Here is a 24,259-nt window from a genome sequence, read left to right as displayed (position 1 = left end):
CAATATCGTCTATCTCTTCGACTTCGCTGTTGTCACTGAGTAGCTCAAGCTCGTCTTCCTCTTCACTGAATGCACCCTTAGCAACTAATTCTATAGTCAATCGTTGTCCAGCAATTCTCATTACAACGGCTTCGCTTGCTGCCCTAGCCGCAACATTAAATCCTTTCAGCAATCGTAGATTTCCAAAGCAAAATAGCAAATCTACAGCTCTTGATGGCTTTAAGCGATTGCATCTCTTAGAATGAATAAAATCGCCCCCTTCCCCCAATTTTTTTCATTTAATCATTGTACTTAGTGTTATGGCATTAATTAAAAACCCTTCTACACACAACTCTGTGTATCCCCCCCCAACATTTACTTGTGCACACTCTTACTTTTGGTCAATCCTAACCTCCTTTCTTATGATTGAGACCCAAACTTCCCCGCCCCTTTTTTTGCTCACATGCTCAGTGCTCACTTACTGAGGGTATTCACTAATGCCTAACCCTAACTCATACCCTTTCCTAAACCCAACCCAAATTCTACCAAGTTTGTCCTGCCACCCTGTGACTTGCCCACTGCCACCTTGCAGTGGTCTTTGCTCAAACCATTGCCTTTTACCTGTTATAGCATCGATGTCACCTCGGGTCTTCTTCCCCCCCCCCAAAACCCCCCTTATATTTTATTTCTTAAACCTATTAATTTTTATTTTCAATTTAATTATTATTTCCAATTAACAGACCCCCTTTACTTGCACCTTATAGCTATATTTATATATTGATACCGAAAACTTATATATATATACACATATATATGCATATATATACATATATATACATATATATATACATACATATACATATACATATATATATACATACATATATATATATATATATATATATATACATACAGATACATATATATGTATGTATGTATGTATGTATGCATGCATGCATGCATGTATGTATGTATGTACGTATGTACATATGTATGTGTATGTGTATGTGTATGCGTATGTGTATGTGTATGTGTATGTGTATGTGTATGTGTATGTGTATGTGTATGTGTATGTGTATGTGTATGTGTATGTGTATGTGTATGTGTATGTGTATGTGTATGTGTTTGTGTTTGTGTTTGTGTATGTGTATGTGTATATGTATATGTATATGTATGTACGTATGTACGTATGTATGTATGTATATATATATATATTAAAGTAATTATTTAACCCCCCTTCCTAATTAAAATTATACCAAGATATACCCCGAAGGCCACCACCCCATGTTCTCACTTGCATGGCACCGTCAAAACCCCTCGTCTTGCCTAACGACGAACTCACTTTTTCCTTTATATGGATGTTGGTTCTTACTCTACTAATCCTGAATTTTACCGCTTCTCCTTGCAAAAAGCCATGCATTTCCACCTCCTTTCTTCTTACGCTCTCGGGTCATCCATAGTATTTTCTTCTTGGAAGCTGTGTCTCAAGCGCAGCCACAGTGGTACCACCCTCAAGGCCTCCTTCTTGGTTCTTGCTTAGTTTGCTCTTGGCTGTGTTACTAGCTCAGATCTTTCGCTTGTTTAAGCTTCCAAGCTTCGTTTGCTTCTTGTCACTCAACCTTCATAATCGCTTGTTTCCTCTACCTCTACATCAAGTTCCTCTATCTCTCAAGGCTTCGCCACTCGAGCTCCTTTGTAGTTGGTCAACTTCATAGATTTTGCTATGTAAAATAACTTGATTAAGTGGCTACCCTCGGAGTTCATTTAAGATTATGTGGGATGACTTAATCACACTTCATTTTAGCCATCGTCCTTGCAGCCAATTAAATTTCCACCGAGATCCCATAGCCACCTGGCTTGCATGATGGGATGACCATCTAATCCACCACTAGCGCCAACAAATGGTGCAACATGCTTCAAAGTGGTTTTGGGGTCTTCCCTTTGCCCCCTTAAAAATGAAGTGCCACGGGTAATGCCTCTTAGAAACTAGTTGCTGGTCAATTGCAATTCAATCAAAATAGCCAATTTCTTCTTAAGGTGGCTTGGTGGGCACTAGCTAATTAAGTGCCATGTAGCCTCGTCAACGTCAAAATTCCCCACCCTCGTTGACTACATACTGCTCTACCCTTGTCTCCATAACCCTCGTCGACTTCACACTACTCCACCCTCATCTCGCACCCTCGGCTCCTACTCAACCCTCCTACTGCATCTCCTATTCCATGTTTGTCTCCATGCTTTGGATCATCAACCAAGTTCTATGTCCCACCTTGCAACTTAATCATTCTTGTTCCTAGCTACCTCCAAAGCAGTGGCAGTTCTCTCCCACGACTATAGAGTGGGCAATATGCTGCAACAACTTAGGTGGTCAGGCAATCAGGCCGATTCAGTCTACATGAGATCCTCATTTGAGTCGCATGATGATGAAGTTTTTTTGTGAATTGTATATGGGCCGCATTCATAGGTCTATCAGACCGACCCGCCTACAACTGCCATGCTAGTTGGTCATGTGGAACACGTGTCGTTGCATGCGACCACCGTGATGGCTAGCAGGGGATATGCCCCACATCAACCATTGCAATGGTTGATGTGGGTGTAACTTGGGGGGGGGGGAATTGAAGCCCTTAAATTAAGGCCAATTCTAAAGATAATAAGGACACTCCTAAAGCTTAATCGGGATTGTATCCATAAAAATATTGGGATTTTCCAAATAAGACCAATATTCATAAGACCAAAACTCATAAGACGAGTATTCATAAGACCAAAATTCATAACAAGTTTGTATATATTAACAAGCTTGTATTCATAAGGCCTACTGCAACCACCACACTAGCTGGTGATTCAGAACATGAGGCACTGCATGCGACCACCATGATGGCTAAAATTATAATATAGGCACAATGGCCCACATCAACCACTGCAATGGTCGAGCGGACCACCACAATGGCTATAGCCAACCAAGCATCCATGCAAAACATTTCTTGAAGCCCTTAAATTCAGGCAAGTCTAAAGACACTAAGGGCAATCCTAAAGTAAATATTAAGATTTTTCCTCCGCAATGGCTAGAATTATACTATAGGGGCTATGGCCCACGTCAACCACTTGCGATGAGCTTGGGATGGTTAAACCCACCAACCAGATCCATGCAAAACATTTTTTGAAGCCCCTAAATTAAGGCTTTGTCTCTCCCCATCTCTATCTCTAGTTTTGAGAGGGCTATTAGGTTGCATTATGCACCAATTGGAAACTACCTCCACACCTACTATAGCCAATAAAGCTTTGTTAGTAGTCACAACTGATGCCATCACTATCAACAACCAACCTAAATTGCTACCCCTGTCAGTAGTCACAACTAATGCCATCACTATCAACAACCAACCTAAATTGCTACCCCCGACCCCCACCAAACCCCAAAACTCCTCGCTTAATGTCTTCTCCTCCTCCTTTGCTTGTTGAATTAATTGGTCGAATCTTCCTTTATAAAATTTTTGCTCATAGTAATTACTTGACCAATTATCAAGGACACCAAGTGCCTCCATGCTCTACCTATAACTATGGACTAGTGGATCGCTCTAGGATGGTCACTTCAAATTGACCACTAATGCAAGTATTTGTGCCTTGGAATTCATGGTTTGGCTCTCTAAAGGGCACAATAACACCCTATGAGCACCTCTAGAGCCCTTTAAAGTGCTCTAGGAAATACATCTTAATGGATACTTTCATTGCATATGCACGCCAGTCTTGAAAAAGAGAAGACTAAGGGTCAATGCACATAAGGCAAACTGGTGAGCAGCTGGAATGCACACCATCTGCACACTAGCTGTCCATATTAAAACTCCTCTTAAGGTGATAATGTGTTCACACAAATTTATTGTCTTTTCCCCCACCAATTGAGGCAATTGGTTTTGGACCCTTTGCATCCTCTGGCTCCCCATCTACCTCCCCTCTACACTGGCGAGCTGAGCAAGTTTACCTATAATAGCCTATGAAAATTGGTGGCGCATGAGTGCTAGAATGGGTAGCTTGCAAATTGGAGGTGCCAAATAGAGAACCCTCTCAATTAAATCATGGGAATAGAAAAGAGCGCCTCTAGCCACACAAGAATCAAGTGCATGTGCAATGAGCCTAAGGCTTAGTGCACACACACAAAAGTATGGTACTGGTGGCGAGTTGCAACAAAAATGAGGCAAAACAAAGCGCCCCTAGTTGTGAAATTCACGCCTCCATTTTGGAGGCTACATTTTTTAGCAATGCAATGCTCATAATTTGCTCCAACCAATCAAAAGCTGGCATGTGGCTCTTAAAGCAAGTGGAAGTGCCTTCAATGCTCTCACAGAGGTACAGAGCTTGCTAGGTAAACCAATCAAAGGTTGCCAGCTCCCACACATTCAAACCTATAATAAATGTATCAAACTATTCGAGCTATTCTAAAAAGCACCAACTGAGCATTACAAGTTCGTGTGTACTAACTCTAAGAGACTACTTTCTTAGTAGCATTACATGTTCATGTGCACTAACTCTAAGGGCCTATGCACACAAGGTAAAAAATGTGCAGTTGGAGCCTCTACCGAATTCTAACGCGTGAACAAAAATGCTACCTCATTTACTACTTTGTAGTACGCACTATTGGCCATTGATGACCATGCAGTGAGCTCTGTCTTCCTCCAGTAAGCTCTATCTCTGTTACAGAGTTCTCAATGTCCATTTCTTATTAACTGGGCAGATGTTGCAACCCCATTTAAAGCTCTGGAACCTAAGACAAGAGCCAGATGGCAAGCTTGCATTGGAAAGTAGAAATCACACATCGGTGCTCGTTTTGGCACCTTGAAAAATCAAGCACCACTTTTGAGCACTGGAGCACCACCACTGTTTCTTGATTTTTGTGCGATCCATCACTGGCTGTGCATAATGAGTAGCGTGTGCAGAGGCCCTAAGAGACTACTTTCTTAGTAGTCTTGGATCCTCAGTCTCGCAAAAGAGGGGTTGAAAACCTCTTGGAAAAGACAAATGCAAGCCGCACATACAAAGCAAGTTCGTTTCTTGATTGCACTGCGCTGCAGTTACCCGAAAACTGGTCGAGTTGGTTATAGTGGTCAAGACTCAAAACGCAACAAGACTGTACATCGTATTGCGCACATTTAATTCACGGCAATTGATTATTGCACCATACAAAGCACGAGCACCAAGACGCTAACTACGTACTAATTCTTGGCACGCAAGAAACCTGTGCAAATCTTTTTCTCATAAAAACTGGGGTACATGACCCCTACTCAGACTTCGTCCTGCGCTAGGTACTATGATCCATTAACAGACTTTACATGCTCGGAACTCCACTAAGACGATTGTTTGCGACGCTGTCGTTGCTTTATCAGGCTTCCGTTGAGAGTTATGATTACCCGCCCTGCGCTAGGTACCATCAGCAGACTTTACATGCTGAGAACACCATTCAGACGAAGTGATTGTTTGCGACACTGTCGTTGCTTTATCAGGTGTCCTTCCATCAGTGAAACTTTGAAGTTTTACATAATATTTGCGTTGCTTCTCCCGTCAAGAGTACGACTGCTTTCCCGTCCAGTTCACTTCTAGAGCCAGCATGTCAGACGGAAGCGAGAACGCAGAACCGATTGGCCATTCCCAACACCTAGCTCACTGCATGGTTCTAGAACTGAACTGGAACAATCTAGATCTATCAAGGTTATCAAGGTCACAAATACCTGAACGTGATCTAAATACCTGAACGCTCTTCTGACGAAGATGCCTTACACAACAAGCCAAGTGCTACAGGGCCAACACTGCGTCTACCCAACCTTTCGAAACAATCTATGGAAAAGAGAGAGAGAGACAGGTGGACTTCATCCCGACTCCACTGCCGCGCACAAGCAGCAGGGATATTATCTCTGGGTAAGCTGAAGGGAAGCGGCTGGGGAGGAGAATTAAATGGACGTGATAGAAGTGGACGCAGGCACAGAGTGTACAATCGGCGAAAACCACCCAGCGCCAGTACTACAGATTTGAGCTGATGAGGGCGAGAAACGGCTGCAGGCCAATTTCGAGTACAGATACCTTCCCACAGACGTGGGTCATCGGCGGCTTTTCGCCACCGCCGGCTAACGCAAGATGCAGAAGCCAGAGACTTGGCATCAAAATGCTTCAGTATTTCGTGCAGCATATCATCGTTGCCTTCGACTTGCGCTATTGTGGGCAATCTGGGAAGCACGTTCGCGTGATGAAGCTCTTCGTTGCCTTGCACGAATTCCCGGCGCATCCGCTTCTCGATCTCATGCTTGGGGGACGCATACAGCACCCCCATGGACTGTAATCTCTTTCCAGAACGCGACTGGCGGAAGCGGGGCTGCGTCGAAGAGACGCTATCAGGAGCAGAAGCCTGGAGAGGCGAGGGGCTCACTGGATTCCAATTGCAGGCACTCATTCACGACGTCCTGAACAAACAACAATCCTGGGAATCAACGACGGGCTCTCCGAGAATCAACGACGGGCTCTCCGATGAAAGAGAGAGGCATGCGAATCCAGCAGCAGTCTGGGAGCTCATATTGCAAATCCAGCCGCAGTCACCGATGAAAGAGAGACGCATGCGAATCCAGCAGCAGTATGGGAGCTTATATTGCAAATCCAGCAGCAGTCACCGACGAAAGAGAGACACATGCGAATCCAGTAGCAGCAGGCTCGTGCTATCCGGCGTCTTCCGGGTCCCGGCAAGCCGAATCTCGACAAACTCCACGGAAGGCAGGGCACATGAGCAAAGTGTCGGAGCTGGGTGTGACGGAAAGCGCAATATTTGGACAGTGGGGAACGACAGGGGGGCGGTCAAAACAGCGGCAAAGATGGAATGAAACAGCGCGTTAAGGAAGTCAAAGAAGGCAGGGGGGGGGGGGGGGGGAGGAGGAAGGGATTGGGGATTGAAGATGAGGGGAGGGAGCTCAAAGGGGATGGCTATGGCGGAGGCGAGCTGAAGGTTTTGGCTATGGCAGACTAAAGCTCCGAAGAAGAAGACGACAGAAAAACTTCAACTGACGAGAAAACGTGCATTTGTAGAAAACGGACCATCCAATAGTTATATTATAATATCCGTAGCATTTGTCATTATCCCTATTTTTTAAAATGTCACGTTTGATTAAATGATTAAAGGTGGCTGACGCCAGATATAGAAGACTTTTAAGACGATGTATGGCGGGGAGGAGCCGCCAAATTTGGGGGCGCAAGCCAAATTTGGCGATGTGGGGCCGAGAGACACTGGGACGCCCCGTTACTCATGGCGGCCGCCCTTATCCGCTTGCGCCACCTACACGTTTTCCAATTTCCAACCACTTCCTGCCGCCTCTTTTGTCTGCCCCCTTTCAATAATGCTTGCCAAATTTCAAATGGTACCTCGTGTGATGATACACATTGTGTGCCCACCCCCACGTCCATCTCTCTCTCTCTCTCTCTCCTCTAAGAGAGAGGAGGAGCCTTAAGTGCGCACATGCATACATGTGCGTGCGTGTGTATGTCGGTATGTGAGTATATGCACACGCATGTGTGTGTGTGAGACAGAGAGAGGGATTCCACTATGTGTGTGTGTGTGTTGAGAGAGAGAGAGAGAGAGAGAGAGAGAGAGAATGATACATATGTATGTGACATTGGTGTCTTTGTAATCCCCATAATGGACACACCCCTTCTCTCACTTCTCTTAAGTGATATAACTCAATGATGCTAGTGCCATTGTGTTTAAGCTCTACTAGAGTGTTCTCTCTCTCTCTCTCTCTCTCTCTCTCTCTCTCTCTCGCGTCCATGTTGCTTGGATTTCAAGGCCCTATCACACATCACTTCACTTGTGGAGGCCGACCCTCATTAAAGCGATGTGGCCATAGACCTCGTCTTGTTGCCAGTGAGGCCAACACTGCCACATCCTTTGATCCAAATGCATGGAGGATGCATGTCTATCAATTCTAAAGTCATGAAAACATGACAAGCAAATAGGCCACAATTGTCTGACCGACAAAGTCAACAACTCACTCTTGTCATTTGTGCTATTTGCATAAATCTTAACTTTCTCCACCACATAAATTAATTGCATGAACCTCCCTTTCCATGCATGCAATTCACCGCCTTTGATGTGCCCCTCCTTGCCTCCTTCCAACTTGCTTAGTATCTCCATTTCAAGGAACAACAAGAGGCTCTTGACAAATGTATTCATTAGGTGGAAAAAAGAAAACACATAATTTGAAAAATCTACCAAATATTGCAACTACATCCTAATATGTGTGGGACATATTAACAATTGAAGGCGCACCATCTAGAATATGCTCCTTGCTATGAGAAGGGAGAGAAATGTACAGACATGTTGATTTTTATTCCTTGAACCACTATTAGGTGGAAAAAAGAAAACACATAATTTGAAAAATCTATCAAATATTGCAACTACATCCTAATATGTGTGGGACATATTAACAATTGAAGGTGCACCATCTAGAATATGCTCCTTGCTATGAGAAGGGAGAGAAATGTAAAGACATGTTGATTTTTATTCCTTGAACCACTATTGTCAAGCTACAACAACAAATTCCTTCGTAGGAATTGTAAAGCTAGCAAGACTAAATGCTTGTACATCCATGATATCAATTTGCTGTGGATTAGAGTCTTGCACACTAATGCATACATATATATATTTCACTAGAGATATTAGTAGCACATTATCACGCTGAAGTAGCCCAAATGTTTTTGTCTTCATAGAACCATAGATTCTACTTCCTCTTGGCTTTCTCTTCCTTTGTAACTTCTAATGAGGATAATATACCTCCCTTGCTAATGATTTTCTTGTTGTAACCTTCCTTTAATATTGACACGTCTCATCCCATCCTCATCTGCAAGATCTTAGATGCTTTTTTTGTCCCATATGATAAAAGATTGAACATTAACATGACCAATGTGTTTATGCCAGATATCAATATCTGCAACTACACCGGTCCCATGTGCAAACATTGCTGCACTCAATTCAGGCATGTCCGCATCCAATGTAAACATCCTGCCCTTCTTCTTTCCTTTTGCTATCAAGCGACCATTATTTTTCATATCCTCAACAAAGCATCCATGAGGATTAAATCTGACCTGCAAGCCCTGCTCAACCATTTGACCAACAGAAACCAGGTTCTTGGTGATACTCGGGACATGAAATACATCAGACAGGTATTTCTTTTTCCCATCCTACATAGACAAAGGAATTTTACCAATCTGCACAATAGGGTGTGTAGTATCATCACCAGTCTCCACAAATCTTGGTTTTCCATTTTCCTTGCATCCTACATCCATTCTGCATGACCTATCATGTGGTTTGATGCACCTGAGTCAACATACCACACATCATTTCGTTCTTCTGCACTTGTCACAGAATTGGTCATGTGCTTTACCATAAATAGATGCTCATTTCTGTCATCACCCTATCTACTAGAAGATGCATAATTGCCTTGCTGCAATTTTCCATTCATAATGTCATTCTGCTTTTTGTAGCAGTCTTTAGCCATATGACCCATTTTACCACAGTAGTAGCATTCAACATTGCTGTTTGCATTTTGGCCTCTCTGCCATCCACCACGGCCTCTTTGGCTCCCCCTGCCTCTAGAGTTACCACGCCCTCCTCCATAGGACTGGTTTTCTTGAGTTTGCTGCATATTTTGATTTCTACCACGGCCTCCAGATTGGCCTCCTCTACCTCTGCCTCTACCTCTTCCAGCATTTGAGTAGAAAACAGTTTCTTTTGAAGTTCCTCCTGAAGAAGATGCACCCCCATTTCTCTGCTCTTCAGAAATTAGAAGAGCAAACAACTCTTCAAAATCAGGAAATTTTTCACGGACGGCAATGGATGTTCGGAACTGTGCATAATCCTTTCCTAGACCATTCAAGGTCACAGAAACCAAATCATCATCTTCCACTGGCGACCCAATGGAAGCAAGTGCATCTGTAATTTTCTTCACCTTCATGTGGTAGTCATTGATGCTCATATTTTCTCTCTGCACATTGTGCAACTCCTGCTTGAGCTGCATTTTCCTGGCTTGCGTATTTGTGTTGTATATTTTTGCCAAAGTATCCCATGCCTCCTTTGGCGTACTTGCATCCTGAATATGCACAATCATAGAATCCGAAATACTGATAGACAACCAGTACATAACTTTTTTGGCTCTCTCATGCCATCCTTTAAATGCCTGCATTTCCTGTTGATTGGGAACATTAGGAAGAACTGGTTCTTCTTCATTTCCTATAATGAGCTCCCAATAGCCTTTTCCCATAAGGAAATTCGTCATTCTAAACTTCCATGCCTGGAAGTTATTCTTGTCAAGCTTTTCAGTGACAATCTGTGAAAGAGAATCAGACGCCATTACAGAACACTGCAAAAAACACAGCTTTTGCCTCACACAGGCAGATCTGCAAAACTGACGAAAGTGGTATTTGACCACACAGTCACTTCCTAGTGAAGATTTTGCATCAACAGGCAACAAGCATGATTCTGCAACTCCCAATATCTCTGCGCACAGGCATACGATGCAATTTCTACAGCAACTTTTCACCGACCAGCAGAGCAGTGGTCGCACAGCAAAAACAGGGCCTTTTTCTAAGTGCCTGTGAAGAACTTGGGGTAAAAGGCCATTGGTGGCCAGCCGCCCAGTGTGAACACCCACTAACACTAACATACACTACATAAGTGTATAGCCATTCTATTGTGGATGATGTAGAATAAGCTACATGAGGTAGCACCATATCCTGTGTCCCTCTTCCTCTCTCCCTCTCTCCTTGTGTGTGTGCTCCGTCGATCCCCACAATTGGTATCAGAGCTTGGATTCGAGCTTGGCTATGGCGAGCGTAGCTTTGCGAGCGTGTGTGTGAGAGAGGTGAGCAGAGCAGAGCTTGGAGTGCTGCATTTTGAGCTCATTGTGGAGCTCAAGGTACTTGTTTTTTGCCGCATAGTGATTGCCCCTTGTGTGCTCCCTTTGTTGTGGAGCAGTGTGGGCATCTTGGTAGTAGATCTGCAGCAAAACAGGTAGAAATCTTCCCAATCGTCAAAAATTTTTGACTGCACATCATACCCCCCCCCAAATCGGCCGCTTTGAACAAAAGCAGGTACTTTGTACCTAGGTCTGCATAAAAAATGGCGAATTCGGACGTTTTGGCTATCAAAACAGCGTTTTAAAATTTCCTGCTGCGAGAAGCCTATTTTGCAGATTTGCAAGGTATTTGCAGGTGGTTTAAGGCATAGGGTCTTGTGTAGCATGCTCCATTGATGTATGTGATTGTGGTTGAGTACCATGGCTCTTTTGTGAGTGGATTCGAGCACCATTCTTGTGCCACAGGTCACACATGCATTTCACAAGTTGCAGGTATATCCACAGGTATAGGTCTTGGTTTGGCCATTAGATCTACGAGTTTTGCAGATGTGGTGAGCGTGGTTTGCTCAATTGTTGGCTGTGCATGTATTGCATATGAGATAGGTGTACTTCGGTGTATGAGACTGTCTTGCTTCCCTCCATGGTGTTTGGAGAATGTTTAGTCATTTTGACTTGATGTATGACATTTGCACATGATTTTCCCACGCTTCGAGCATGTTTCAGGGCTTCCACAGGTGGTGTTTTGCAGGTGGTGTTCAGCCAGCTTTGGACTGAATTTAGAGCTATTTTTTGTGCAATTTTGTGAGCTTGCTGCGCTCCAAGTTGTGCACACATATTGCTCAATAGTTGGGGCAATAGTTTTCAGCTCATACAGGTATCACTTGGTAGCCCATAGAGCCCACATACAGGTGCAAAACATTACTACAGGTGCTACAGGTGCTCAGGTGTGCATATTGTGAGCAGGTTTATGCGAGTACAATGTGTACTTGCAAGTGGCATTGTGACAGTGATTGCAGGTGTTTGACTCGGTGGTTTGCCTTGAGGTCTTTTGTTGCAGTCACAGGTGTAGAGCATATTTCGCTCACATGGGAGAGTATTATGCTATGAGCTCATATGGTTTTGAGCTAGTTGCCGTGAGAGAGCACTGGATACACAGGTGTGACAGTGACAGGCATTGTGGCATGTGTATGGGCTGATTTTGCAGCCATTGTGGATGCTATTGTGATGCACGGTTTGTGCATAGTTTGATACTCTATTATGGTGCCATGTGGATACACTAGTAGCGTGTTTTCCGGACAGGGATTCCATGTGACATGATGGGCTGATTTCAGCATGTATTGAGCATCATTTGCGCCTACGATTGCTCTCGGGTAAGAGAGTTTTGGCATCTCGAGCATTCGTTGCTCTTGACAGGACTTGCATACTCTTTTGACATACTTGTTGTCATCTTTTGTTGTGCGGTTTTGCACTTATGGTTATGTATGCAAGTTGAGGCTATCTTGCCGGATTTGTTGCCAAGTTTATGCGCATTGTGACATGCGTTAGAGGTGTGCTTGAGCTTTGCTTTGGCTCATGTTTATAGATGGTCTTGATGTATAATCTGTGCGGATACGAGACATGTGGTCTCCGTACTTGTGCATAGCTATTTGACAGGTTACACGTTCATGTATGGCTCACTCGGCTGGTTGACATTTGCAGGAGGTGAGCAAATAGTGTGTGCTTTGCATACAGAAGACTGTCAGGGCTATTTGTTAGCCGTTTTTTGCAGGTTTGAGGACTATTTTGTGGGCTGAAAATTCAGCCATCTTTCCCTCCTTGCAAGTGCCTATGTTCGGCTCAGTTGTGGGCTGATTTGTGGCACATTTATGGGCTGATTTTGCAGCTATTTGAGGGCTGAAACTTCAGCTATTTTTCCCTCTTTGCAGGTGGTCATTTATGCACGGTTTGAGTGCTGAATTTGGTTGGTGATGTGATTCATCGATATCGCATATCATTTGGACACGGATTTGTGTTCTTGTATCCACTCTTGCAGGAGTGAGATTGTTTGTATGCTCGTAGTGGCTACAGGTTATACATAGTCACAAGTTACAGTTTCTACAAGTTTACAGGTACAAGTTATGCAGTTGTCAGATTTTGCAACACTACTTGTGGGATGCGTTTTGAGCATTGTGTTTGTTCACTACTTGCGCATATGGTTATACGCTTTACACTCGGTTGAGAGCTATTATCCCCATGTTGAGTCGTCGTGATTTTCTGCTTGGCTTAGCAGAGGTCGGACACTGCCTTTCTGTTATCTTTGATAGAGCTATACTTGAGATACAATTTGCATATGCGAGCATCAGGTTGATGTGGTTTTATGCTTGATTAGCGTAGTGGTTGAGTGGTCTCCCACTTTGACGCATATACAGTTTTGACATCCAGCTAGCATATATGTGTGATGATTCTGAGTCTACGATGATGACTCGTGAGAGACAGCGGTCTTGTTCTTGTCGACAGTTCAGATGTTGGCATTGTGGTCACACAGGACACATTAGATGACGTTGCTTCAGACGTATGAGGCAGCAACGACGATGTATGCATGATGCATGTGTGGTATTGACACAGACTAGAGAGGTGGTAGAGTATGCTAGTGACGGTGATGTCACGTTTACCTCTAGTGTTCCTCTTGTTTACATGTCTGGTACAGGTGGCACTTCTTCGCATTGGTTGCTAGATGATTGTGCAGAGTTCCACATATCCTCGCGTCGTGAGTGGTTTAGCACTTTCTCTAGTGCGAGACTTGGCCATGTTCACCTTGCTGATGGTTCAGCGTATGACATAGAGGGTGCAGGAGATGTATGCTTGTCTTTACCCAGTGGTGCATCTTATGTGCTATGGCATGTGCGATATGTTCCTGGGATTGCGTAGAGTTTGATCTCAATGAGACAGCTAGTAGACAGTGCATGTCGTGTACTACTTGGAGAGCAGCCATTTCACATGCAATTGGGTCACCTAGTCATTGTGCGAGGAGCTAGGTCCTACATTGTTTACCCATTGCAGGTTTTTGAGATACGAGACGGTATAGTCCCAGTTACGACACTAACATGTGATGAGCGAGAGACGAGACGTGTCTCATTCACAGGTGAGCTTCAGTGTGCTCAGGAGCCAGAAATGGATGCATTGTTCTTTGATGTATCCAATTCTCTTGAGGATACAGCTGTGCATGATATGTTTGCAGTTGAGTTAGCGATTGCAGAGGTAGAGCGGCTTTGCTCTATTGAGTCACAGCAGGGCGAGTCATCGGGTATGATGGCAGAGATGACTGATTTAGATGCTGCGGATGCAGCGATTATGCAGTCATTTCTTGATATGCTTATGCCAGATGCTGACATGGTTATGCCAGGACACTGGGATCCAGTCTCTATGGATGCGGGGAAGATGATGAGTACCCCAGGATCGACACATCCATACTCGACTTGTCCTAATGATGATGCAGTAGATGCATATTGCACTGGGATGACTGATATGGTTAGGTTATCCGAGATTGTGCAGGTTTCGTTAGCGTTCGGGATTCTCATGTACGACCTTCTAGTGTTGAGACCCGACATAGCAGCTACAGTGGGAGCATTTGCAGTGGGAGTTGTTAGTCATATGGTGACTGACACTGGCATGGAGCATGGTGGAGCTACGCAGGTCATTACAAGATACCTCCAGGATGTGCGTGCATGCTCTAGCAGGGATATACATGTATGGTTATTGCTGGAGCAGATACAGATGCATGCATGTAGCTCAAGAGAGAGCGTGGACGTTGGTTGAGAGTCAGTCATATCTCTCATCCATTGTACATACACTAGTTATAGGCTAGTAGGCTCTCACTTATCAGCACATTGGCTTTTAAGTGGGAGGTTGTTGGGGTAAAAGGCCATTGGCCAGCCGCCCAGTGTGAACGCCCACTAACACTAACATACACTACATAAGTGTATAGCCATTCTATTATGGATGATGCAGAATAGCCATTCTATTGTGGATGATGCAGAATAAGCTACATGAGGTAGCACCATATCCTGTGTCCCTCTTCCTCTCTCCCTCTCTCCTTGTGTGTGTGCTCCGTTGATCCCCACAAAACTTCCGCCTTCAAAACGGGCTCCGAAACGGCCCCGCAGCATATACTGCCTCTCGCCACACCACGAAGGGCATCTCAATCTGAGACAGTGCACTCTTGCACTTTCGGCTGTGCTACCTGCAAAGATTTGCTCCCAAACTCAAAAAAGGAAAGCAACACTGGTTCTCTTACCAGGACACCGTGAACTTGGTTTGCTTTCTTGACCTCCTTACCACGAACAAGGCTTTGATACCATGTGAAGATAGTGGGAGAGAGGGAAGGAGTCTCACTTGTGGCTTTCTCACATACACAATAGGGGAATACACACAAAGGTGGAGGCTGAAAACAGTTTTCCTCTTCTTAGTTGTGAAAGCCAAAAAGAACTCTAGCACAAAGAAATAGAAGAACCCTATATGTGGGTCTCAAACCAAACTCAACTAAGGTGGCATACTCACTAAGCCACGAACTAGAGTAGATAAGGATAGCTGTCATCCAGCTATTATTTGTGGGTGGTGTACCAACCGCATTTGTAGCTAACAAGTCAGTGACATAAATGCACAACGGTCACCTTGGCATATCGCGAGTGGAGCTCAATATCTCAACACATCTTACCACCTTCCCTCTCCTCCTCTCTCCCCCCCCCCCATTGCCACTCGCATCAAGAGAGTTCATTGAGCCCGCGTCCTCATTCTTCTTTCATATGACCTGACATGTTCACCTCTCATCATTTGGCTGAGGTGGATAGTCTTCTCTATCAACCTGTTGGAACTCTAGCAAAGATATGCAAAGATAGTGTGCGAGTTGCCTCCTATAATTAAAATTCAATTATTTCTTTCAAGGTGTCCCAAGCCCGTCAGAGACAAGTCATGGTACTCGTATTCCTTAAGGATAGAGGAGTTCCCACTGCCATGTGGCAATCAGGGGGGCAAAGCCTTGTCCAGCAAGCTAGCCTCTCGGCAGCCTTTCCTCCTCCCAACTGCCTTGCTCAACACATGCCTCCTCCCAGCTACCTTGCTCAACACAACATATCTGATGAGTTTGTTCATGAATGCGAACACATTGTCTCCTACTAGTAAACTCTTGCCTCATTTCTTTTTTCTTTGCCATCAAGCTTGACCTTTGGCGGTAGAGGTGGCATCCTCTGCTTTGCTCCCCTCTTTTTCCAATTGTCCATATAGTTTGCCTTGGGCTACTACATAGCATCAAAAGCCTTGCAACCTCATCCTTGCGTCTTGCCTTCGTTGCAACATCTATCCATGTACCAAGACTCCATAATGTTCAATGTAAGAAAATATTGCCTTGGCCCGATCACAACTATCCCCTCTATGTACTCCATATCTTAGGCGTACCTTATCTCCTTTCAGTGTGAGGGCCAACCAATGAAGTACAATAATCTTTCTATTCTTGTGTGCATGTGATATTGCAAGTTGCAACATTGTCTGTGTTTTCCATAATAGTCTGGCGATGGTGGTGAGTGTTAAATTATTAACAATCGCGGGGTTAGACGGGATATCAAGCAGTGCAGATGCGGCAACTACTTGTTTGGTAGTGGGTTGCCAATGGCTCCCGAGGGGTTCATCGGGAGTCTTTGGAAGCAGAAGGATGCACAAGAATGGAGCAAGAGCTAAAAGCCGTCACATTGTGATGAAAAAATGAAAGTACAAAATACAACTAGATCCGGGCAGGTAGCTATATTTACTAGAGAAAATATTTTATTTGAATTTCATAAATTTAGCATTTAACTACACATTTTGATTTCTAAAATTTTTCACATAGCAATTTAAATATGCACATATCCCTTTGCATTCTGCATATATCACATTGCATTATGCACATAGTATTTTGAATTTAGCAAATAACCACATATTTGTGGGAGGGGGAGTTGGCACACTTCCCCTCCAAAAATCATAAGACCAAAGAGTGCACCCTTTCTTAGGGTTCATTTCAATTTGCATTTAACACAAAGCAATTTGATATTTGCACATAGCATTTCAATTTGGCACATAGCACTTTGATTTGGGCTTATAGTGCTTCGCATTTAGCACATAACCACACATTTGTGTGGGGGCGAGTTGGCACATTTCCTCTCCAACAATTATAAGACCAAGGAACGTGCCCTTACTTGGGTTCAATTTAATTTGCATTTAGCGCGAAGCAATTTGAAATTTTCTTATAGCAATTTGAATTTGGCACATAGCACTTTGCATTTGGCTTATAGTACTTTGTATTTAGCACATAACTACACAATTGTGTAGGGGGAGTTGGCACACTTCCTCTCCAAAAATTATAAGACCAAGGAACATGCCCTTCCTTGTGTTTCATATAGATTTGGATTCAGCACATAGCAATTTGCATATAGCATATAGCAATTGGAATATGGCATATAGCATATAGCAATTCAATCTTGGCACATAGAAATTTAAATTTGGCACAAAGCAGCTTGAATTTGGCACAAAGCAGCTTGAATTTGGCACATAGCACTTTGCATTTAGGACATAACCACACATTTATATGGGGGGAGGGAGAGTTGGCGCATTTACTCTCCAAAAATTATAAGACCAAGGAATGTGCCCTTCCTTGGGTTCAGTTTAATTTGCATTTAGCACAAAGCAATTTGAATTTTGCATATAGCAATTTGAATTTGGCACATACCACTTTGCATTTGGCTTATAGTACTTTGCATTTAGCACATAACCACACATTTGTGTGGGAGAAGAGTTGGCACACTTCCTCTCCAAAAATTATAAGTCCATGGAACATGCCCTTCCTTGGGTTTCATATAGATTTACATTTAGCACATAGCAATTTGCATATAGCATATTGCAATTCGAATTTGGTACATTGCACTTTGTTGTTGGCAATTAGCATAGAGAACTTTTCATTTGCATTCAATTAATACAACTTTGCATTCATAGTATATGCAATTAGCTAGTCTACTCAATTAAAAGAAAAACCAATATGGAAGAAAACTTTACCTTTTGAGCAATCGAGAATGATGGGAAGATGACGATCACAACTTAATTGTCAAAGTAGCAAAGAACAATTAGTGAAAACTAATGGTTCATCAAGTCATGGTCCCTTCGTGTTATGTTTCTACTCTTGAGCTACATTTGCAAGTCCTTCGTATGAATGCCTTGCTCATAAATGGCTTGCAATGTATCCTAGATGGTTTTTAGCTGATAACCACTCTTCACGACACCGATCAGAATATTTGAAGTGTTCATGCAATCTTTCTGCTTCTTGAAGACCCTGTAATGTTGATGGATACTACACAATGACTTGCCCTAGATGACCCTCCTTTCTTCGTGATGATTTTGGCCCTTCCAAAGTATGAGCAATATCTAATTTACATAAGCATATGATTTTATTTGCAAGACAAAGGAAGGGGAAGATGTTCAAGGGTTGAATATAGAAGCAAGTCAAACGAAAGATGATGTCTCTTCAACTCAATAAGCAAGAAGGAAAACACCATGTTTGCTTTGCAGAAAGAGACAAGAGTGCACTTGACATCCAATTAAAAGCAGAGGTCACTAAGATAGCAGGCTTCGTTTCTTGAACTCTCCATGCAACTACAGTGTAGCAACATAAGTCCTTAGAATTTTTGTAACTAGGAGTGAAGAAGCAAGAACGAGATTTTATGAAGCACATGTGCATTGGTGTAGGAGAGCTTATGATTGAATTTTAGTATTCTAAAGAATTGACATGATAGAATTGGGCTACTATGAGTTCATTAGCAATTAAATTTGCAAGAGAAAGAATTTTATTATACTACACAGAGCAACTATTGGATGTTAACAAGTTCATTTATAATACCTGAAGCCCTATTGGATGCACTTGGAATTGTAACTAGCTTCAGCAAACAGGTTGCGTACAAATATGTGATCACTGGACTGCAAATGCCTTGTCCATACTTTTTGGCTATGTCAAGGGAACAGTTGTAGTAGTCAATAACATTGCCAATTAAACAATGTTTGTTGTGAATAATGTAGTTCATTACAATCATGGGAAACTCACCGATCAACATGGTGAGGGCACTTTCTCTTGGGAGTTTATGATCATGGGTGGCCCTGGAGCTTGCAAAAATCTGCATGGGTACAATGTAGGAACTAGGGTATCTTCTACATATCAAGGCAACTTTAGACACACCATCAATCATTATGAGGTCTTTTTGTTCTTTTCTCAATATGTGCTAGAGTAGGTTTTGAAAGCTTCTCAAATCATCTGAAGTATCAGGTGAAATAACTTTTTTAACTGCAAAATACACAAGAATGGTCTTAGAGTCACCATACACTTCGCTAAAAGTATTGATCCTGCTTTAATACTTTAGCTCTTCCTCTTCATCATTTTCTCAGGTTCCGAAATATTTAGCACTATGCCTCATGATCTCCTACTTACACTACCTACGCGTACAGATAGTCCCTTCCTTGTGGCCTCTTGAATCGACTCTCTTTAATGCATTTTAACAATTCCTCTAGAGCACATAAAAAGACTGCCTGTAGCATATTTTAACAGTTCCTTCAGAATGAATGAATGTCCATTGAAGGAGAACCATCCGACAAAGGACTGGGCACAAAAATTATCAGAATAGTGCACGTTGTCAATGTGGGGGATTTTCGAAGAGGTGAGAAATAACAGGGGTAAAGCAGATGGAATAGTCATCCTATCACGGGTGTTGGCCATAATTAGTTACGGACCTGATGGTCAGTGGGGTGTAGGATCTGCCTATTAGATGATTGCACATGAAGGGGTTCACTCTAGCTAGGGATCCCTCCGATGGGATTTCCATGATGAGGCATTCTCGGTGCCAATTCTTTTCTGATCCGCGTTGTTTGATTCCTGATTTGGATGCAAGGCTAATCGATTTAGATGTGAGACTTAGCGATTATTCACTACAATGGTACGTAATTTGTAAAATTCTGCCAATTCTTTTTTGATCCACGATATTTGGTTCTTGACAAGAGAGGATGAAAAGGAGGCACAAACAGGGAAACTATGTTGCAGTGGGCTTGTTTCAAGTGACGCATTCTTATGGTATTCACTCAAAATGGGCCACCATACCACCATCTCTTGCACTCTTCTTGTTCCTTGAGCTTCTTCAAGTAATATAAATAAGAAGCAATGGCAATGGCGGTGGTGAGAGCAGAGATAGTAGCAATTATGGATGCAGGCCTACATGGTGCTATGGGCACCCTCAACTTCTTCACCCTCTTGTTTACATAGGCTTTGTAGGCTTGGCACCACTACCCTTGTCATTCATACCACCATCTCTTGCACTCTTCTTGCTCCTTGAGCTTCTTCAAGTAATATAAATAAGAAGCAATGGCAATGGCGGTGGTAAGAGCAGAGACAACAACAATTATGGATGCAAGCCTACATGTTGCTATGGGCACCCTTAGCTTCTTCACCCTCTTGTTTACATAGGCTTTGTAGGCTTTGCACAGCTACCCTCGTCATTTTATTTGTGGCATTGTAATTGCGAAGCTTTGTGTGCCTTTCAAACACCAATTTTCCTTCTTTGAGTCTGGTGCTTTTCATGGGAAGAGCATGGTCGACCCTGTCCATATTGATAATTTCTATTGTTGCTGCTGCGGGATGCAACCATTTAGAAATCTTTCTTAGCATCCTCTCTTTCTTCCCCTTGATCAGTACTTTGAGGACATTCTGTACCCTTTAATGTGGAATGCTCTGAAGTCTTGTCTTCATCTCCAGCTAGGACCACTTCATCTATTCTTGCATGTTTTGCTACACCTTTCGCATTTGATTCTTGAAGTATCTCATGAGGGGTTGAGTTGCTAACAAATTACAGCATTGTAGAATAAGGTAATGGAAGACCCTCTTGCTTATCTTCAAGGGGAAACTCTCTCATAGGCTGGGCAGTATTGGCATCCATCTCAACCTTCGTGCTACTTGTAACCTTCATCGAGGAAACTTGGCTTTAGTGGTGATGGTGCTACTTATGGATGGTCTCCTTCCATGCATGCTGGAGTAATTGCTTTGATCGAGCTCCTTCATGAAGTAACAAGACAAATTTTACTCGCGGTGGTTTAAGTGGCATATAACACTTTTATTGGAGAGCTTTTGGTGGCTAGAACATTTGATTACCTCTTTCTTGATTTGTTTCTTACGCTGATGCTCATCTTTAAGCAAGTCTAACTCGAGCTTTGAATGAGTATGCAATGACTGAAGAAATTCTTTGCTTTGCCTTTGCAACAACGGAAGTTGAAGATTTTCAGTAGGATTTGATTAAGCTGCATCTCATGAAATTTGTAGAATATATCAATTCGCTGGCTACATTGAACGATGTTAGACTCCATGTAAGATGAAGAAAAAGAAAAATAGGGAAAGAGGGGGAGGCAACCTGTTTGCAAGCCTACATGTTGCTATGGGCACCCTCAGCTTCTTCACCCTCTTGTTTACATAGGCTTTGTAGGCTTCTCACGGCTGCCCCCGTTGTTTTATTTGTGGCATTGTAATTGCGAAGCTTTGTGTGCCTTTCAAACGCCATATTTTGCTTCTTTGCATTTGGTGCTTTTCATGGGAAGAGCATGGTCGACCCTGTCCATACTGATAATTTCTATTGCTGCTGTTGCGGGATGCAACCATTCAGAAATCTTTCTTAACATCCTCTCTTTCTTCCCCTTGATCAGTACTTTGAGGAGTTTCTGTACCCTCTGATGTGGAATGCTCTGAAGTCTTGTCTTCATCTCCAGCTGGGACCGCTTCATCTATTCTTGCATGTTTGCCTACACCTTTCGCATTTGATTCTTGAAGTATCTCATGAGGGGTTAAGTTGCTCACGAATTCCAACATTGTAGAATAAGATAATGGAAGACCGTCTTGCTTGTCTTCAAGGGGCAACTCTCTCATAGGCTGGGTGGTATTGGCATCCATCTCAACCTTTGTGCTACCTGTAACCTTCATCGAGGGAATCTGGCTTCATGTGGTGATGGTGCTACTTGTGGATGGTCTCCTTCCATGCATGCTGGAGTAATTGCTTTGCAAATTTTACTCGCACTGGTTTAAGTGGTGTATAACACTTTTATCTGAGAGCTTTTGGTGGCTAGAACGTTTGATTACCTCTTTCTTGATTTGTTTCTTGTGCTGATGCTCATCTTTAAGCAAGTCAGACTCTAGCTTTGAATGAGTATGCATTGCAAGGGACTGAAGAAATTCTTTGCTTTGCCTTTGCAACAACGGAAGTTGAAGATTTTCAGTAGGATTTGATTAAGCTGCATCTCGTGAAATTTGTAGAATATATCCATTCGTTGGCTACATTAAACGACGTTAGACTCCATGTAAGATAAAGAAAAAGAAAAATAGGGAAAGAGAGGGGGAGGCAACCCGTTTGCAACGCATGTGAGGAGGAGGAGAGCAAGAGGGAGGGGAGGTCGGTTATTTCTCCATGATGATGGAAGGAGGTTAGACATCTTTGCTATATTAAAATATTAGGCTTCATTAAGAGCTCTTTAGTTATTCATGGAGCATTCCACGTGACTGAAGGAGAGGCCAAATTTTCATTTGATTCCTTAATGCTACCTGCCTAAAAAAACGAAACCCTAGGATAGAGTGTCCTAGTGGTACCACTAGTACTAGGTGTCATAAGACACTAAAAGTACTAAGTGACCTAAGTGCCAATAACTAAAGCTACATGGGCACATACCAGGGCCCAAAGGGCATCAATACGGTTAGGAGATGATGGCCTACAAACCCCCCTCCGTGGTATGGGCTGAAGTATTCTAGAAACGTCTTAGAATACCTGGTATTTTTTTTGTCATGGTGGCATATGTTCATCCCAAGGGATATAGCCACCTATGAATGTACAAGGTATGCCAGATCATGTAAGAAATGGAACCAAGTATGAATTCTATCGAAAGACTTCAAAATTGGGACGAGGAAGTGCCTTTGTAAACATATCAACTATGTTGTCCTTGTAAGAAAATAATACAACGTATGTGCTCAACAGATAACAGGATCTCGTATGCAAGAGAGAAAAGCAAATAGTATGGAGAATCAAAAATTTTGATTACTGTAAAACTGATACAATAGATGGCGCTGCCTCCCAGCCGTGTGCTCCTATGAGAGAAGCTTCGATGGCATGCTGGAAACAGTAGAGGACGGAGGCTGGATGCTTAGGAATCAGGGTTGCTGTAGCCAGTGATGAAATGGGCTTCACGGGCTTGCTCTTATATAGCCAACAGTCGTAGTCGGTTAGGCTCAATTGGGACACTGACCCAGTCCGCCCAAACCGGCCGACTGGAGGTCAGTCCCAAAATAGGCCACCGACCACACGATAGAACCGTGGCGCAGATTAGAGCAACTAACCTACGATTACCGTTCGGCCCACAGCCATCCGAGATCATCTAGGGCTCCAAACAGGCCTCGCAACCCGAGAGTGGGCTGCCCCGGGAGATGCTCCGTCTACCCTCACTACGGTTAGTCATTGGATGCCTTCCCGCACTTGCATGTAGCCTAGTTGGCAATGTGCCAACTCTATCTGAAGCAGCCGTCCAGCCATCAGGCCACACATGGACCCCATCTGATGTCCAAACCAGGACCTACCGGATAACCGAGCTACTCAAATGCCTTCTCCTCATATGGGCGGCTTACAAGTAGAGTTATCTAGTTCCCGCGTAGTTACACGAGAGTGGAGCATTGATATCTAACAGTCCTCTGTGGGAAGGTAGGACAACTCTATGTCTCCTGGTGACAACTGCTCTCGAACATAATGATAGTGAACCTCAATGTGCTTGGTACGCACATGAAACACGAGATTATGTGTAGTAGCCAAAGCAGTCTAGTTGTCAGTGTAGAACATAGTGGAGGATGTCTGGCGAGTACCAAGATCTACAAGTAACTATCAAAGCCAAACACACTCTACTGTAAGGTAGGACAACTCTATGTCTCCTGGTGACAACTGCTCTCGAACATAATGATAGTGAACCTCAATGTGCTTCGTACGCACATGAAACACGAGATTATGTGTAGTAGCCAAAGCAGTCTAGTTGTCAGTGTAGACCATAGTGGAGGATGTCTGGCAGGTACCAAGATCTACAAGTAACTATCAAAGCCAAACACACTCTACTGTAGCGATGAAGGTTGCCCTCAGCCTCACAGCTGGATGTGGCTAATGTTGGCTGCTTCTTGCTGAGCCAAGAGATACATGAACTAACAAGCGAAAAAATGTTGCCAGTATGTGACACTCTAGTGTTGGAACAACTTGCCTAGTCACTATCCGTGTAAGCATGCATGGTAAGTGAACCCTGATCACCATAGAAGAGGGCTAAATCCTGAGTGACTCTGAGATATTGGAAGACTCTCTAAACTGCCT

General features: G+C 43.3%; 1 protein-coding gene and 1 pseudogene across 1 annotated transcript; one reads left to right on the top strand and one right to left on the bottom strand.

Moving 5' to 3' along the window:
- Positions 1-5,118: 5,118 nt before the first annotated feature.
- Positions 5,119-7,004, bottom strand: LOC147890545 (F-box protein SNE-like). Its single transcript, XM_087390721.1, has one exon. The coding sequence runs from the start codon at positions 6,404-6,406 to the stop codon at positions 5,702-5,704; it is 705 nt and encodes a 234-aa protein (XP_087246847.1). The 5' UTR covers positions 6,407-7,004; the 3' UTR covers positions 5,119-5,701.
- A 6,276-nt stretch (positions 7,005-13,280) lies between these two features.
- On the top strand, positions 13,281-14,645 carry LOC147890544 (uncharacterized; annotated as a pseudogene).
- Positions 14,646-24,259: the final 9,614 nt, after the last annotated feature.

Source organism: Dipteris shenzhenensis, chromosome 19 (genome assembly GCF_047967505.1).
Source record: "Dipteris shenzhenensis isolate YYH24624 ecotype China chromosome 19, Dip_SZ_1.0, whole genome shotgun sequence".
Classification (NCBI taxonomy): domain Eukaryota; kingdom Viridiplantae; phylum Streptophyta; class Polypodiopsida; order Gleicheniales; family Dipteridaceae; genus Dipteris; species Dipteris shenzhenensis.
Note: the sequence above shows the minus strand (reverse complement) of the source record. Positions and strands in the feature narration are given on the sequence as shown.

What these genes read in the sequence shown, in the direction of transcription:
- LOC147890545 (XM_087390721.1), bottom strand. Translation starts at nt 6,406, where the DNA reads ATGAGTGCCTGCAATTGGAATCCAGTGAGCCCCTCGCCTCTCCAGGCT.